The sequence below is a fragment of the Podarcis liolepis genome (assembly GCF_965112155.1).
Source record: "Podarcis liolepis genome assembly, chromosome: 6".
Classification (NCBI taxonomy): Eukaryota; Metazoa; Chordata; class Lepidosauria; order Squamata; family Lacertidae; genus Podarcis; species Podarcis liolepis.
This window is the reverse complement of record NC_139559.1, coordinates 58,809,462-58,826,095: the sequence shown is the minus strand read 5'-3', so window position 1 is coordinate 58,826,095 and position 16,634 is coordinate 58,809,462. Positions and strand designations below refer to the sequence as shown.

At 38.8% G+C, this 16,634-nt stretch overlaps 1 protein-coding gene across 14 annotated transcripts in view; it reads left to right on the top strand.

Annotated features, from left to right (window-relative positions):
• Positions 1–16,634, top strand: part of DAB1 (DAB adaptor protein 1) — a 573,658-nt gene that overhangs the window by 535,041 nt on the left and 21,983 nt on the right. For 12 of the 14 annotated variants that reach the window (XM_083510312.1, XM_083510306.1, XM_083510307.1 and 9 more), the window contains 2 exons: positions 17–76; positions 13,182–13,238. In XM_083510312.1, coding sequence (XP_083366438.1) covers positions 17–76; positions 13,182–13,238 — 117 coding nt within the window. The remainder of the gene's footprint in view (positions 1–16; positions 77–13,181; positions 13,239–16,634) is intronic. The other 2 variants (XM_083510308.1, XM_083510311.1) reach the window with 1 other exon arrangement.

The following is a 16,634-nucleotide window of genomic DNA, read 5'->3' as shown; positions in this document are numbered from 1 at the left end:
TTATTTATTACTACAGGTTCCTACTAGCCAAAAGAAGGAAGGTGTTTATGATGTGCCAAAAAGTCAACCTGTAAGTGTAAGTATATGCCATTCAAAGCAGGAGTAACAAGTTTTCAATAGCTCTTCAACACTCACAGGTTTGTCTTCCTATATACATAAAAATGTAAGGCTGTCATTGTGCAGCCTCCATTGCAGGCTTTGTAGTGCCGTATCAAAGCGCTGGGTTTCCATGAATAAAAACCCAAGAGGCCCAAGGAAAAGCGAGCTTTTGTAGTTTCATGGGATGGGAAGAAAAAGCTTTATGGGTTGCTGTGCGGGGAATCACAGGGAGGTTGGCGAGCAGAGTAATGCAAGTCCTCCTGTGGCAGAGTTACCATAGCAGATTTTCTAATGAATCTAGATCACTTTGGTAGCACCACACTCTAAGGAAAAAAAAGACAATTTACATATCCATACACTAAAATTTCACATTGTCCTCCACTACTTTATATACTGCATTGGAGCAAACACTGAACATAGGGGAAATGGGGGGTGAAGTCGATGACAGATCACAAAGCCAAGAGCCAAGCCTAAAAGTACCCCAGAGGGAGAATGTCCCCCTGTCAGGTCTACTCCAAGGCTGGCTCCATATCCTGGGAACAAGGACTTGGCTACAGCATTGCTGAGAAGCAAAACAGATCAGTAATTCTCCATTAGTGTGCAAAGAACAGGATTTTGCTCTCCTCTCACCTGTGTACAAGAGGCACAAAGAAGAGTAGTCAGGTATCCAGCAATTCTACAAAGTAAAAATAAATAAAGCACACATTAAAACCAATATCTTATTCAACCACTCATTGGTTTTAATGTTCTCTCTTTTATACACAGCCATCTTTGTCTTTAAGACAGTTGCCTTCACCCCCCCCCCCAATTTATTGCTTTCTCTATTAGACAGCGCTCTAAAATTCAATTTCTGTGCCTGTATTACCCAGTGTGCCTCTATCTGATTTAGATATCCATGGACACTTACTTTATTAATAGTAAACCTTGCTCACATGAATGTCTAAATGACTTTGGCTAAATGACTTTAACAACAGAGAAGTGTTTCCTTATTCTCTCCTCTTTCTAATTCACTGTACTTTATAACACTGTGGCTGATGCAAGACAGTTCATTTTCATTTTGGGGAAAGCAGCCTTGGCAAGGCTATTTTCCTGTTCTCCTGCTGCATATGGACATCATAATTAATCTGCTGGGTAGAAATTGGAGAGTGAAAATAAATTGTGTATAACAGCTACACACATTTGTATTCTGCAAAATTAATTTGGTGTCTCTGCTGAGTATGAATGCTGGACGGCATTATGCCTTTCCTTCTTTCCTTCCTTCCTATTTTGATATTGATGTTGACCAGTCCTCCCTGCCACTTTTGGACAGAGCTTCCCACTTAGTCTTTTGGGAATGCGTGTGAGCAAAGTCAAAGTAAAGCAGCCTTTGCTAAATCGCAGATCTTCCATGCCTTGTGTGGCTCCCCAATGCTGCAGTTTTCTCAGCATGTGAAAATGAAGCTTGCTGAAATACAAGCTTCTTAATGAGCTCTTTTTCTTATAATTTTTTTCCCCAAAGCCTTCCCATTATGCACACATGTCAGGTTCTGCTTGTCATGGTGTTTTTAGCAACAGGAGGCAAACCGTAAATACCCTTCACTAAGCCTGTCACTCAAGTCACAATAAAACCTAATCTTCCCATCAACATGTCCAAACTATCTGTTTACAATTTTATGAAGGCTTTCAAACAACTCATCACAGTTCTATATAAAGATGTATCCCTACCGCATTTCCACAATCCCCCATTGCCTGCCATTGATTAGTCATGTATCCCTGGGCAGAGTAGGTGTCATCTGTTTGCAAATCAGGATATTAGGACTCAACCCACATCAGTTATGATTTGAATGGGTGTAGGTTTTTGGAAAGATTTATTCTACTTAAGATGTGTTTCTGTCGCATTCTTATATAGCAGTAGTAGAAGTAATAGTAGTTATTCACATTTGTTGAAATATACAAATATATGTGCATGGATGTATGTAAGTGTACAAGTGGTTACTCAGAGCTACAAGTCACAAAAATATTTTTACTAATGCAAATACGAAAGCCAATTTGGATACTAAAGATCCTGGAGGAAAACTCACTATGGCTAGCAAGTCAGTAATTCCATGGATTCTCCTTAGTATCCAATGACTCACAATAATCAGATGAAGGTTTGTGAATGTCAAGGTTGGCAATGAAATATACTGAATCTCTCTTTGTATCTCCTACTAGAAGCTCAGCAAGGAATAGTAGTGCTCAGAACACTAATGATAATCTGGTCATGGTTAACACATGAGCTTCACAAATTTTGAGCTTAAATTGGGACCAATAACAACAATCTGTTCATGTTTAACTTCTAAGCATCCCAAATTTTAATATTACATTTGTTTGCTTGGTTGCAAAAGACTACTCAGGATTGCTTACACACAAAAATGGTTTAGATCCAGTGATGTCTTCTCACCTGTGCAGTGGAAATCAGTCTGGACAACAGTGGGTCCCCATCCAGAGTTTCCAGGGCAGTTCTTTTGGAGGATGGGGGGCATGCCTAGGACTGCAGGATGAAGAAGGGAAAGCCGACACCCTGTTGCATGAACAGGCACCACTCACACTATTTTGAGATTTCCCCCATATGTATAATTCAAAGCAGATCATTAAATTTAATCTCATACCTGCTTTTAGTAAGTAAGACTAACCCTTAACTACTCTCTTAGCATTTGGGTCAAAATCCAACAGAAGCTTTCTTGCACAAGCCCCATTGAAATTAATGAATGGAAGCTTCTGCTGGATCATGGCCTACAAAATGTTTAAGTAGATTTAACCAGTGAAATTTAAACCATAGTTCTGAAAACTTATCCAGGTCTAGATTTCTGTATTCACTGGATGCTCAACTCTTAAATCCATGTTTTCAAATAAGAAACTGACTGAAAATGCCAGTAGTTTGTACGTGCAAAACTAAAGAGGGTTTTAACAGACCAGGAGAATTTGGTTTTGCCAAGCAAAAAAGAAAGTGATCTACTTGTAAAGGATTTTTTTTTATTAGTTTGTTTAAAATAAAGATGGTGTTTGGTGTGTGTGTGTTTGTGTGTGTGTAGACATTTCACCCAGCAAGAGATACAGAATGAACCCCATGTTACAGATACACTTGTAGGGATAGAATCATAGTTTGTTTATTTGTCTTGATATTAGTACAATTTGTCAGGGGAACTCTGGTGATCATTAATGGCAAAGCTTGAGTAGCAAAGGTGAAAAGTGTTTGTCTCAGTGCAGAAATCGCACCATTGTAGCAGAAGCGTTTGTAAGCAGTCAACATGCAGCTGCTGCTGTCTTCTTTGCAACCTATGTTATCAACTTTGTGTCATGCTCTATATGTTTTCATGGAATGTTGTTAGGTTGTATCTAGCAATGCACACATCACTGTATGCTGTGTGCATTTGACGAGCCTTCCTGCCCTGTCGTATTATTAAATGTACCTTGGTAGGTTTTTCTTGTACCTTGGATTCAAAAGTAGTATCCAGATGGCATTCGGGGGAGCATCTGCAGGAACTGCCCTCCAGCAATGTGTGCAGCTTGCTTAAGCAAAGCAGGAGACCTATTTCCACAATTCCATCTAGACATTTATAATCACGTTAATGTTGCATTTATTTTTTCCTTGAGCATATATAGTATTTGCTAGATGGCAGTTGTGAGATGAAGTTGTCTTTATGAATGAAATACTTCTCAGCTATAGAAATTGAACTGGAAACATTAATATTTCTTACATAATATGTTCCTTCACTGAATTTCTAGGTTACATTAAGTTTTGATTTTCAAGTTTTGCTCCTTCAAAGCAAAAATTACCTTTGTCTTCACATTTCTATCTTACCAATAAGAACAAATAGTGTAGATTGGGGTAGGGACAAATATAGCATTAATACATTGGTGCATAGGGTAAATCTGAATTCATGTTTCAGAACAGGAGAACTCATCACTGCTGTCCTGTGTTTATTGTGATGTGCAAATCTCTTTAACTTTCTGCTTGGGACATCAATATGCTGTCAATGTGTTTCAACAATAAATCCTTCTCCCTCACTTGATACTTTTGCAAAGTGCAGGAATATCAAGGCTATAAATGCCACAATATTGCAAACTAAAAAATGAAAAATGTTGACATCAGTTATCAAGATGCATAGTCACATCTCCTGGAGCAATTATATTACTGATTAGTGTAATGTTTCCTATTGGAATGATCCACCAATTATTCCTCTCCTGGTTCTGAATGAATTCCTGTCCTCTAATCCTCACCAATTTGGGGTGTGTGAAGAGGGCACATGTCCAAACATCATATAACAATCCAGGGAAGCCTGCTTTTACACCAAGGGAGAAAACAAAGGCACTGCAAAATCCCAGCTATGTTGCAATTGCTGAGCAGTGCAACACTACCACTAGCAACAAGTCAAAAAGAAGAGGCCCCCAGACCAGGGGAAAAAAACATAATTGAAAAAAGACACTTTGTCAGTAAGACTTTTTCTGACATTTTTAATTAAGAAAATTCTGTCTGTTACTGTTACATTATTCTCTTTAAATTAATTCATTTTATTCTCAAATTACTGCTCCTGCCTCTAATTCAGAGAGCACCTGCACCTGTCTCTGAAAGCAAGCATCTTCCGTCTATTAATATTCCAAAAACATAATAAAAGTTGTAACTTTATCAAAATTCTCCTTGAAAATGTACAGTTTGTTTTTTATGCTAATTTGTTTCCACCAGTTCCCATACCACCAGAAAAGTGATGAAGGGTGCTTCCTAGCCATCTCAAATAGCTAGCTCAAAAGCATGTTGCAAACAGAGGTGTAGGGATGTGATGCAGGGCATCTGTAGCAGAGGAAGTATGCGTTTCCCTCTTGGAAAACCGTGTACTGCTGTGTGCATAAACTCCTTTAAAACTAACAGATGCCACATTACAGGGAAGCAAACATTTCTCCCACTGTCTGCACATGGCCTGAAACATTGCTGATATCACAAAGAATGGGGAGAGCCTGTTACTGCCTTCACATATTGGCCCGGCACTGATGAAATAGTTTTTGTCTCCTTTTGTTGAAGTGGTTCTAGAAAAAAAAAACATTACCGAGAGCCTTTTCCATCTTTCTTTTTGAGGAGGGGGTAATCTTAAATCAATGTGTTTAGCTATAATTCACATGATCTCTCATCCCACCAAGCATGTTCACTCAGAAAATTTATACCTTCAGCTCTTCAGTAGAGAACACTGGTACTTTCTTAAATAGCCTCTCTTGTTTTTGTGAGTTGCAAACTATTACGGGATTTGAAAAATAGTTTTCCTGCCAGTTTAGGGAAACATTTGTCAGTTTAATGCAAGATAAAATGTATTCTTATTAAGTTAAGTCTAAGGAATTAAATAGAGAATTTCCCTTTATTTTATCCTGAAAAAGCATAAGATAACAAGGTCTGGCAAAATCTTAAATGTGAGGAAAATGTTATGCCAATGTTTCATAAAATGTAATACATCCTCTCAATTTGAATATGGCATTTCTGAATCTCAAAGTGGTATTCTGCTTGTTTTAACTCCAGCTCTTTAGAATATTTTCTTTCTTTCTTTCTGAAAATTGAAAAAAATAATCTGCAAGCTGTTAGCTTCTTCTGAACTTGAGCTAATTTGTCAGATACAAGTTTTAGCTGCCTTTAAAATTAAATCTTTAGATCACCAGATATGAATATAGTAGTGATATAGGTATGTCCTAGAATTAGGATCTGCCATGTATATGATTGCCACATCCTATCATGATGTTTTCCCATGCAAATTTACTTGCATGTAAGTGTGTTGTTCTGGTCTTCAATCATTCCTATTCAGTGGGGATTTTGCTGGAGAACTTCCTATTAAATGGCACCTATGGTGAATTATAATTATGAATTGATTGTTTGCTTGTTTCTGCCACCAATGAAAGCTGTAGATCAGAGAAGCCTGTCTGTGTAATGTGGGTGGGTGGGTGGGTGGGTGGGAGCGCACCTAGTTGGTGAGAACCCAACCTACATATTATTTGCTGTCCCAAAGGACACATGGTTCTCTGCATAAGGCTAACTGACAGATAGTGTGTTCTAATGTAATTGCACTCTTTGGCTAGGTTTGACAAGGTGATCCATTTGAATGGCCATCCATTTGAATGTAACCATTGAATGGTTACAGTCCCCTTTTCTCTCACTTATACCTTCTCAAATATTTGAGGAAGTCCACAACAAAAAAATGCTTAACTTACCCATTGAAAATGTGTTAATAGGTTACACAACAATTTTACCCCAGACTACACAACATATACAGATTTGGGATGTGATGGAGCAAATGCAGTGTACATGGAGATCTCAGTTTGTGCAGGGAAAATTTTCCTTGACTTCTAAGGCTACAGAAATGATCCACATGCACCATGAGAATCACCATATGCAGAGACTGGGTTGTTTTGTTTTGTTTTGTTTCTTTAATTGATGAGGATGGAAAGGTTCTGCATGTGGGATTTTGGATCATGCCACTATAATGGGAAAATAAATGCTGTAATCAAGTTGATTCCTGTAATGAACAGTCTATAGAAACCCGGAGGAAACGCTTCAGGGATCGTTTTTAAATTTTAATGCTTTCAAACAAAACAGCTGAAGTCCCCCCGCCGCCGCCCTTTACATTATTGGATAGATTGGAAGCACCTCTTTTGATGTTAGTTTTGATGCCACAAAAGATGTTGGCCACATGGAGGAGGCCATGGCATGACTTGTTCCCATGCTAGCATTGCTCAGGAAAAAAATATGGCACTGGAAGGAGCTCAAATGACCTAGATTTGTTGATTTTGTAGTGGCATAGCAAAAGACTGCAGTTATGCTATTCAGGTCATATCAAAGTAGAGCAAAAATATTACTTTTATTAGTAAAATGTCTAGATTCCTTCCAGCCTGTACCTGAGGAAGCTGCAGTTATTTACCTCATAGTGGAAACTCGGGAGGAATATCTATTAACCTATAGAAATGACTCAGCTCCAGGGCATGTAGCAGAAGGTAAACAAAAGAGAAGGATAATGATGGTGATAATTAATTATTTCACCCCAGTAAAGTGTCTGAAAGCAGCACAATTGACTTATTCCTCAATATTTTCTCCTTACCTCAGGCACCAGTGACCCAACCCACATTCACTGGTCCCCTCTCTCATCAAATCACACCTTAGTTAAATGGGCAAAGGGTTCCCTGCTCCCTCTCTCATCAACTTCTGGGGTCTTGCAAAACAAAAATGGATCCTCCCCAGCAGCATTACCAAAGAAGGGCAAGTTTTACTGTGGGTGCAACCTGTAAAGTGAGAGGACATATTCATTCTCCATAACATGAATCCTGGGGTCTACTAGTCCATGTTGAATATAAATTGCACTGGCAAACATGCTGTGTCTGCTCTCATGGACATGAATAATGTGGCTCAACTTTGTAAGAGGCGTGTCTATGCTTGCATGTTTATATGTATGTATTTACAGTATGACTACCCTTTCTCGTTAACCAAGGAACTATTTCTAGGAGGAGGAAAAAACAAGCTTCCATTCTTGAAATCTCTAAACAGATAATTAACAATACCATATACCATATAATTTACAGCAAGATTTACACTTTTGTTTTGGATTTGAGTTTTTTTCATATTTGCATAATGTTCTGTGTAATGAGATTCATAGACCTAGGGGTCAAGAATCAAGTATCGTGCTTAAGCAGGTCACCTCTTGACGTGGGGGGTGGGGGTGTAGGTGTGTGTATGCTGGGCTTATTGCAGCAAGGCAAAAGAAGGGAGAGGTGTGTTTTTCCTATGCTATGCTACTATGCTTCCTGTTTGAGGGATGTGTCAGGATTGTGAGAATTCTGGAGCATCTCATGACACGCCTCCAACCTTGGAAGGGCACTGGGTGCAGATGCCTTTCCACAATACAGAGGGTGTTTCCACCATTGGAAACTGTCAAATCCTATATTCCTTGGGCATCCCCCAAGGGACTATAGGCTTGCAGCCTGGAAGTTTGTTCTTGCTTGTTTCCAAATACCTTTCATAAAAACCGGAGTGCGTTTCCTCTAAAATGTCTGCATTTTAACATGTTTTCCATTGATTTCAGAGTATTATCCCCACCTTACCTTGTAGCTTAGCCTGCATTTGTATTTTACCCATTTAAATTAGCTTGCTACCGTATTCACTTACATTATCAGGCCAAATACAGATAAATTGGCTACAACCAAGTCAAAAGTTGTGCCATGCCTAAGTGCTGCTAAAATTTATAATGGTAGGACTGTAGCCTAACAACCCTATAGTCACTTTTATTTTAAAAAAAACCAAATAAGCTATATAAAATTATGATAAGGTAGCATTTCATGAGGTGCACATAAATGCTTAGATGTGTCAAACAGCCTTAGGGAATTAAGTCAGGAAAGACATTACAAAGATTTCTGGGTGTTTGTTGTGTTGTTGTAAATCATGCTATTTAATGAGATTCCTATTTAAAGGTAAACAAACACATCAGAGAGGAGTTTTGAATTAACTCGACTACAAAAATCAAGTTGAGTAGAATAAACTTAAATGGCTCAATACACATTTTGATTATCTGAGGAAGTTCTTCTTTTGAAGCTAGTCAACAAGTGAGGTGGAATGCTTAATGTTCCTTGAATGAATTGTGTTCAACGTCGAAAGATTTTAATGCGAACACTTGCTTATAAATACATTAAGCTACAATTTGAAAATAATTAGCAGTGGCTAGCTGACCTAACCTAGACATTCATCTGGAAGTGATGAATTTGAAAACTGTGTGAGGAATACAAAGGAAACTAAGAACAAGATAACACGCTTCACTCATAACACTCGCTGCACTAATGAGAACTTTCTAAGCAGTCCTCACCAACCTATGTTTAGAAGTTAACAACAAACTGTGGTTAAAGCAAGCCAAGATTCATAAACCAGCTCCAAACTATGGATTCAGTTCCTACTTTGTGGGCCTTGAAACAAAGCATAGTGATTGATACTGTTTGGGTTTAGCCATTAACACAAGCAAAAATTAAGCCATATAAACATCTTAAATATTATAAACAAAAATAAAAAGTAATATTGACAATATATAATGAAATTCGGTCCAGAGGATACCCAAGACTAATTTCACTTGAATGTGAAATTGCTGACCTTCAGTGAAGAAAAGAAAAAAAGTGCAACTTGTCCCTAAGCTCATCTGTGCCGGAGAAAGTAGCCAATGTAAGACCAATTTTTACAAAGAGGTCAGGTGGTGATGGGGTTTTCTGGGAAATTACAATCTGGTTAGATTAACGTCTGTTCCAGGAAAGCTGGTGGAAAGCATTATTAATGCTAGAATTACCAAGCAAGCTGGTGAAGAAGCCTTGCTGAAGAACAACCAGCATGGCTTCTGCAAGTCTATCTATCCTTGTAGGATTTGTTGAGAGTGTCACTAAGCATATGGATAGGGGAGATCCAGTAGTCACAGTGTACTTGTACTTTCCAAAGCCTTACAACATTTGGGGCTATTTACTTTAGAGAAAAGGTAAGGGGGAAACAAGATAGAGGTGTAGAAAATTATGCATTGTGCGAAGAAAGTGTCCAGAGAAAATTTTCTCTGTCATAATATTAGAACCCAGGGTCATCTAATGAAGCTAAATGTTGGAAGATTCGGAATAGACAAGAGGAAGTATTTCTTCATGCAGTGCATAGCCACCAAAATCCAATGGCTTAAAAAAGGATTAGACAAATTATTGGAAAATAAGGCTACTGGCTGTGTTCCATATCCATTGTTGATGGGAGTATACCTCTGGATATTAGTTGCTGGGAATGCTGTTGGGCTCATGTCCTGCTAGTGGGCTTCTCCTAGGCATCTAGTAAGAAGCTGTGAGAAGACAATGCTGGACTAAATGAGCCACTGGCCTAAGCCAGCAGAGCACTTCTTCAGGCAGTTTCAAATCAAACACACACACCAATGTGGGAGTCCCCTGGCAGCTCAGGAATGATTTACAATAGAGACTAGAAAGGATTGTTCTCAGCTTCCAGAGCTTGCATTTTTGAGATGTGTCAGTTTTGAGAAGGCTTTTTAATAATGCATTATGGAGATGAGAGACAAAGCAATTAACTACTTTATTAGATTTTTGAAGCAGCATCTCTATCCATTAGGTCAAGACAGTGATATTTTTTATGATTTGCTCAAACGTTTCCTGCTGCAAAGATTTTAAGAATTAAAAACTTCATTAATTGCTTAATAAACTATTCTAAGGCTTGGAGGCCTCCCACAGAGCATTTGCTAATATTAACAGTGGGTGCACAAAGGAGACTTAATGCCAGGAATAAATGATTCCGGAGAATACATTCCTAGGAGGTTTGCAGACCTAAATATATTGGGCAAAATTCATCAGAAATCAATTCTATACAAGCTCCGTTAGACTGAATGAGGCATGCTCAAAAGGCTGGTGGTAAAATAAGGCACAAACATGATAGAATATCATGGAAAAACAAGCACCAGATTAGCAGCAGGAGGAGTTCAAAAAGAGAATGGCTATTTGGAATTGAAATGTACCAATTGTCTAAACTGTTTGCTTTGTCTGTCAAATATAAAGGTGAAGAATCCAAGACCCGGGATTTTGTCTAATGCTAGCCCAACTTAGACCCATTGAACTTAATGAACTTAAGTTAGTTGTATCCATTAACTTCAGCTGGTCTATTAGATGAGTAGGATTAGCATGGGATACAACCTAACTTCTCCCCTCCCCCCCCCCCCCGTGGGTGGGTGGGTGTGGGTGTGTTTCTCAATGAACATAGCACAGGTAGACTACATTGTATCCTGTTGTTTCACTAACCTCCTACAAATTTTTATTTTAAAAAACAAATATGATATTGTCTTTTCCCTTCCACCAAGTGACAAATGTTGTGGCAATGGAGAGGCTTACAAAACCCAAACAGGTGCCTTTTAATTTAAACATCGGGTTGAAACATTTGCAACCTCTCTTTCTGTATGCCAACAGGAGGAGACACAACAGTTGTTGAAAGGCTTAATGCCTTCCTGGTAGGAGGGTTTTTGCTATTCCCCCTACCCCTTCAGGCAACTTGCTTGTGTGTTCTTCACTGACTGAGCTGTGGGGTATGTGTGTGTATGTTTTGATCTGTGATGAGACAGATTTTCAAGTAATTAGAAGCAGCCTTTACATTTTAACACACAGAGAGAAATCCACAAAGGCTGCAATTATACAGAAAGATCAAGCAATCTAACGTCTTGCTATGCTGCCGGTTGTTTCTGCAGCTCGCTAGGAAGAAGCAGGTGGGGGGTGCAGGAGGGTTTGCTCTAATTGGAGAAACCTTTTGTATTGAAACGTCTAAGGAAAGACAGACAAACGGTGCCAAATATTTGCCCCCAGTTAGAGCAGTGTAGTCCTGTGAAGTCTCCGCTGAAGACTTTTCCACGGTCTAATAGACACTAATGGCTCACCCTTAGGAAGCATCTCCTCAGCGGCAAGTGATGCAGAACAAGAACTGATGGAGGATACAGCCCAAGTGCTCCATGATAATTGGGCACTTGGGACATGCAGTGACATGGCAGGCAACTATTTTCTGGGAGGTCCTGCCATAGCACAATCAGGTTGTTGCTAATGGTCTGTTGAACGCCGCACACATGTTTCTCCAGTGTTACGCTGTTGCTGTTTCTCCAGACAGCTTCATAAGAGCAATCAGTGTTGGTTCAGCAAGGCAGCTGAGGGCACAGCGTGACTCAGCGTGACAGCAGTGAAGAACTTTTAGGACAGCTGGAGTGATGCTCAGGAGGAGGAGAAGCAAGATAAATCCTGTCGCAAGAAAAAAGATAATTTGTTTTAGATTCTGAAAACGTACATGATTTGTAGCAAAGTAATCTCTGCCTTCTTGCTTCTCTGAAATCATATGCTGGTTAACCTTTGTAGGCCTTTCTTAAAGCGAGTCCATAAGTAGTGACTACATACCGGTATTCTCCTGCTGGCAGGAGAACAAAAGGAAAATTAACCCTAAATGGTGCATTGGGCCAACTGATAGCTTATAGATGCACACATGCTGACTGGGGCCATTGGGATGAGAGGTGGAGTTCAGGGGCTGTCTGTACTGGGCCCACAACCAACAAGGGGACCTTGGCATTATTTTTTTTTAAAGTAAATCTCTAGCCCTGTTAGAATGAGAGTTATTAAGCAAAATGTGAAGCCACAATTGAAAGTAATTGCTTTGAAAGATATGAGCCTCTTCCTGCCTTTCAGTATTGTTAGCATATGAAGGAAGCCAAAGTTGTGAGAAAAATATACATTCACGAAAGCCCCGGGACACCCCAGAACATCTTAAAAATAAATCAGGAAGTCTCTTCTCTAGGATTTGGCCAATGACTAGGGATGGTGGAAGTTGCTGTTCAAAACACTGGGAGGGCACCAGATTGTGGAAGTCTGTTGTAGAGCTTTTCTCCAGATTCAGAAAAGACAAAAGGACTGCCTGGTTCATTTTGAAGGGACTTTCTGATTCATTCTGGAACTTTATTTTTCCTTCCCTAATAGAGAAGTGATTTTGCTCAGAGAAAATAATGGTGAAATCCAATGGTTGGTGTGGGTCCCGTGGCATCCCTATAACTATAGGCAATGAGTGGTGTTTCTGTCCATTGTAATGTGTTCAGTTGCAAGGATTTATTTTTCTCTTATGAGTGGATGTTGACCATTTTCATATATGAGGAAATATATGTAGGACACAGTAGAGGTGGAAGTCATCCTCACCCTAGGGACCCCTGTGTATGAGAACTTCTGTGCTCTTTCCCCTTGCCTCAATGTCCCATATTATAGTCCATTTATACAGCCCAGAGAACTCAAGGGAAGCCACTGAGACCTGTGGTTTTTCTTAAATGGATATTCCCAACCCTTCATTTTCACTTCTCCATGCTGGGTTCTGTTTCTTTGTACGATATAACCATGAAAACTTATAGTATGTGTATAATCACTGAGGCAAGCAAAAGCATCTGACCAGGAAACTATAAAATAGCTCTTGTTCAGAAGTAAAATCAATAATTGTTGAAGTCATCATTGTTGTGCTCAGCAGAACATGTCATTTTCATAAATCATTCACTTTCATTTTCATCAATCATGCATTACAGCTGGAGAATGGAAGCCTGTTGTTGGACATAGATGAAAATCTTGGTAGAGTCACTCAGGTAAGAGAATTCTCAGTAGAAATAGATGAACTTGCCAAACTAGTTAGCAGAGTATGACTAAACAGAGATTAGTGCCAGTTACTACAAGCTCTTAAGATGTTGGCAGAAAGCACAAATGTTTGATTATAATCCATATATTTAACACTTTATCTGTCATTCACACAGTGTTACTCAAACAGCTTGTGAAAATTGAATATGCTGAAATTTCATAAAACCTGAGAAGAAGCTGTTTGAGTCTGACCTGTAGTTCTAAAATAGAAAATGGACAGGGTCTTTCCCTAGTAATGCCTTCCATCCAAGGCAAGCCCCAGACATAGTCCCAAAGACAAAGCAAGTCAAAAGTTAGAGAAATGAGGTAAAATTACAGTCACCTTCTAGCACCTCCACAGTGGTGAATGATCTCTGCAAAATTTCTGCCACTTACCATTTAGAGTTCTCTTTCTCTGCACAAAGAAATGACAACAAAAATCTTAAAAAAGCACAACTCATTCATATGTGTGTCATACATCGGCTGCCTTTCCATCCCAGCAAATATATAACGGTGTAAAATAAACTCTAGCTAGTCCCATATTTTATTTCTCAGAGTTTCCTTTGTACATTAGATATTTAAATTTCTAAAATATGAAATCTAAGCTAATTTTCCTATACAAATTGCATCTAGCAAGATCCACATTTAACAAGCAGATGCTTAACAAGCAGTTTACAGTAGTAGCAGCAGCAGCATGTAAGGTATGGAGATTCTTTGCCACTGGTGACAGAGTGCAAATGCAAATGTTTCCATTCTACAGGCAGCATGATGTTACTTGTTGTTAGCTGCCCTGAGTGGTGCATGTACACCTGAAGGGTGAGACACAAATGCTTTAATAATTAAATATCATTAAATATTTAATTACCAACAGAAATACACTTAGGATTCTGGCAGATATAGGAAAAACCCTGCATCTGTGATGCTCTTTACTCACAGAGTATGTTTCCATTGCAGAGTGTGTGAGAGAAGGAGTTATAGTGCTTGAATCAGCTAAAACTAAAATTATGCATTGTGATGAATGATTGCATGGTGGGGATGGGGCTGTATGCTAATCAGTTATCCTCCTACGCTCCTTTCGCTGTGTTGCAACCTTATTTGCACCGCTTTATTTCTGCTCACTAAACTTTAAAAATCTGTTGCCAAATAAAAAACAGATTTTTGTGCAGCACTATGAGGGTGGAACATCAGAGGTGAAGTCATCTGAGGAAAAACCCACAGAAATGGGTATGGTTAGCCTAGACTTGAGAAAACACTTGAATGTTTTGTATTTTTAACTCCCATATCCACAGTTGAACAGTAACTTTAGTAGAATCAACCAAAATGACACAAAAGTGTTTCAAGCCTTAAAGTTCTCCAGAACTGTACATCAGAAAAGATATTACACAAAATAGGACGGGGGAGCAAGGAAAAATAAAAGAAGAAAGATAAGGCTGGATGATGTAGTCATACGGTTAGTTTGTAGATCTTCACCTGCTGCTTTGTGTATCTGTTGACCAGTTCCTATGTGCAACATCCCCCACACAATTACCTCCAAAAGCAGATGGGCCTGTTAGCCTGGTCAGGATCACTTCAAAGCATTTATTTTAAAAACACTTCCTCTAAACAGCTGTCCTAATTCCCATAGTTGTAGAGGCACTTTTTCAATATGCAGCCATCATGGAAAATGTTCTAGTAAATCAAATTCAAATATGCTCTTTCAAAGAAAATTATTAGCTTCTAAAGAGATCATTTATTTATATTAGCCAAATTAATTTTGATCAGCTTCACTATTTGCATGCTAATGCACCTCCTCGAATTGTTCATCAGTTTATCATATCTTTCTTTCCTGGCATCATTCTGTGAATGTCCAATAATTCACTTTGCAATTACAGTGACAGTCTCAAATGCTGTGCCTTATTCGCAAGCCCAGTTGAAAGTTGAGTACGCTAGGACACTGTGAGACAACAGTATGCAACTCAAAAACACAGAAAACTGAGTTTCATCTGTTTTGCTTTCCAAATTATTAGTAGATGTTCTTGTAATGACCAGGAATAACTTAATTCAAAATCTGTGAAGTATTTCCAATGTACATTATACAACAGGAATGTTTACCATCTATGCTTCTCTTCCATCATTTTCTTATAACCTACTTGATTGTAGGGTGGGTGGGTGTACCTGTCCATCCCAAAATAATTCTCTGGCTCCCAAGGTATCATAAAATTAAAGATTACCAAGAAGCACAGTTTTATCAGAGCCCCTTTGTCTTGCAGAAGCTAAAAAATAATATCTACCAGTGATAATTAGTAAAGAAATTTCTTTCTGAAAGTATCTTTTAAAGGAATGGATTAGTTTACACCTTTTTTTGCAACAAAAGGGACACAACCTTTAAAATGACATTTTATTAAATGATTACATTTTACAGGACCAAATGCTTTCAAAGCAAGCATCTGAAAATCTGCCTTGCCTTTCTTGCGTTTACATGTGGAATAGCTAATCCCTTTTCCTTCATATTAAGACAACGCAGGTGTCAAATTCCATTTTTTTAAGGGTTTTGTGCTATAAAAAGCATCCAGTTCACTTTCAGTTTTGAGGGCCTTTAATTGGAGTTCCTTCAAGCTCAGGTAGTTAACATCCTTTTTGTAGAATTTGTTCATAAGTAGACAGAGAGCTCCACGCTTGGAAGGCAGACTGTTAGAGACTGGAATTGCTTGAGCATTATAGTTAGCTTGCACATTGAACACCTCTAAAACTCTGCCTGAATGCTGATTTGAATGTAAGGCTCTGTGAAGTTCATGAGAGTCCCAGTAATGAAATAGCAGAGTAGTACAGCATACATTATTTAATGGTTAATCACAAGATTGGCTTGAGAAGACTGGCCGATTCTGCCTCTGGAGTTGCTGGGTGTCTGTAAATGGCTGTCTTATTTGGGAAGCACCTCCATGCTCAAATCCAATGCCCATAAAGTCCAAATCTTGCAACTGGAGCCCAGATTTAATATGGCATTATCAGCAGTATGATTTTAGCATCCACAACCTGGATTTTTTCATGCATATTCAGCGCACCCATCCATGATTTGCTGATGGCAACCTGAAGTGGGACAGGCATTTATGATGATGGAGGCAGGCTGCCAAAAAAAGGGGGGATGGAGAGACTGAATGCAGAAATAAATCAGAAAAATGTATCAAAATAACCAAAATATTTTATTATTGCATAATGTGTTCAGAAACAAAAAATACCTTCTTCAGGGACAGTGTTCCTTATTGGCACGCTGCAAAATATATATATTGTTTCCTCCCTTGCCAAATGCAACTCAATTCTCATAGGTTTTCAGAAACAGGTTCTGCCACATTTGTCCCAACAGTTCATCCCAGAGATTGGGATTGATGCAA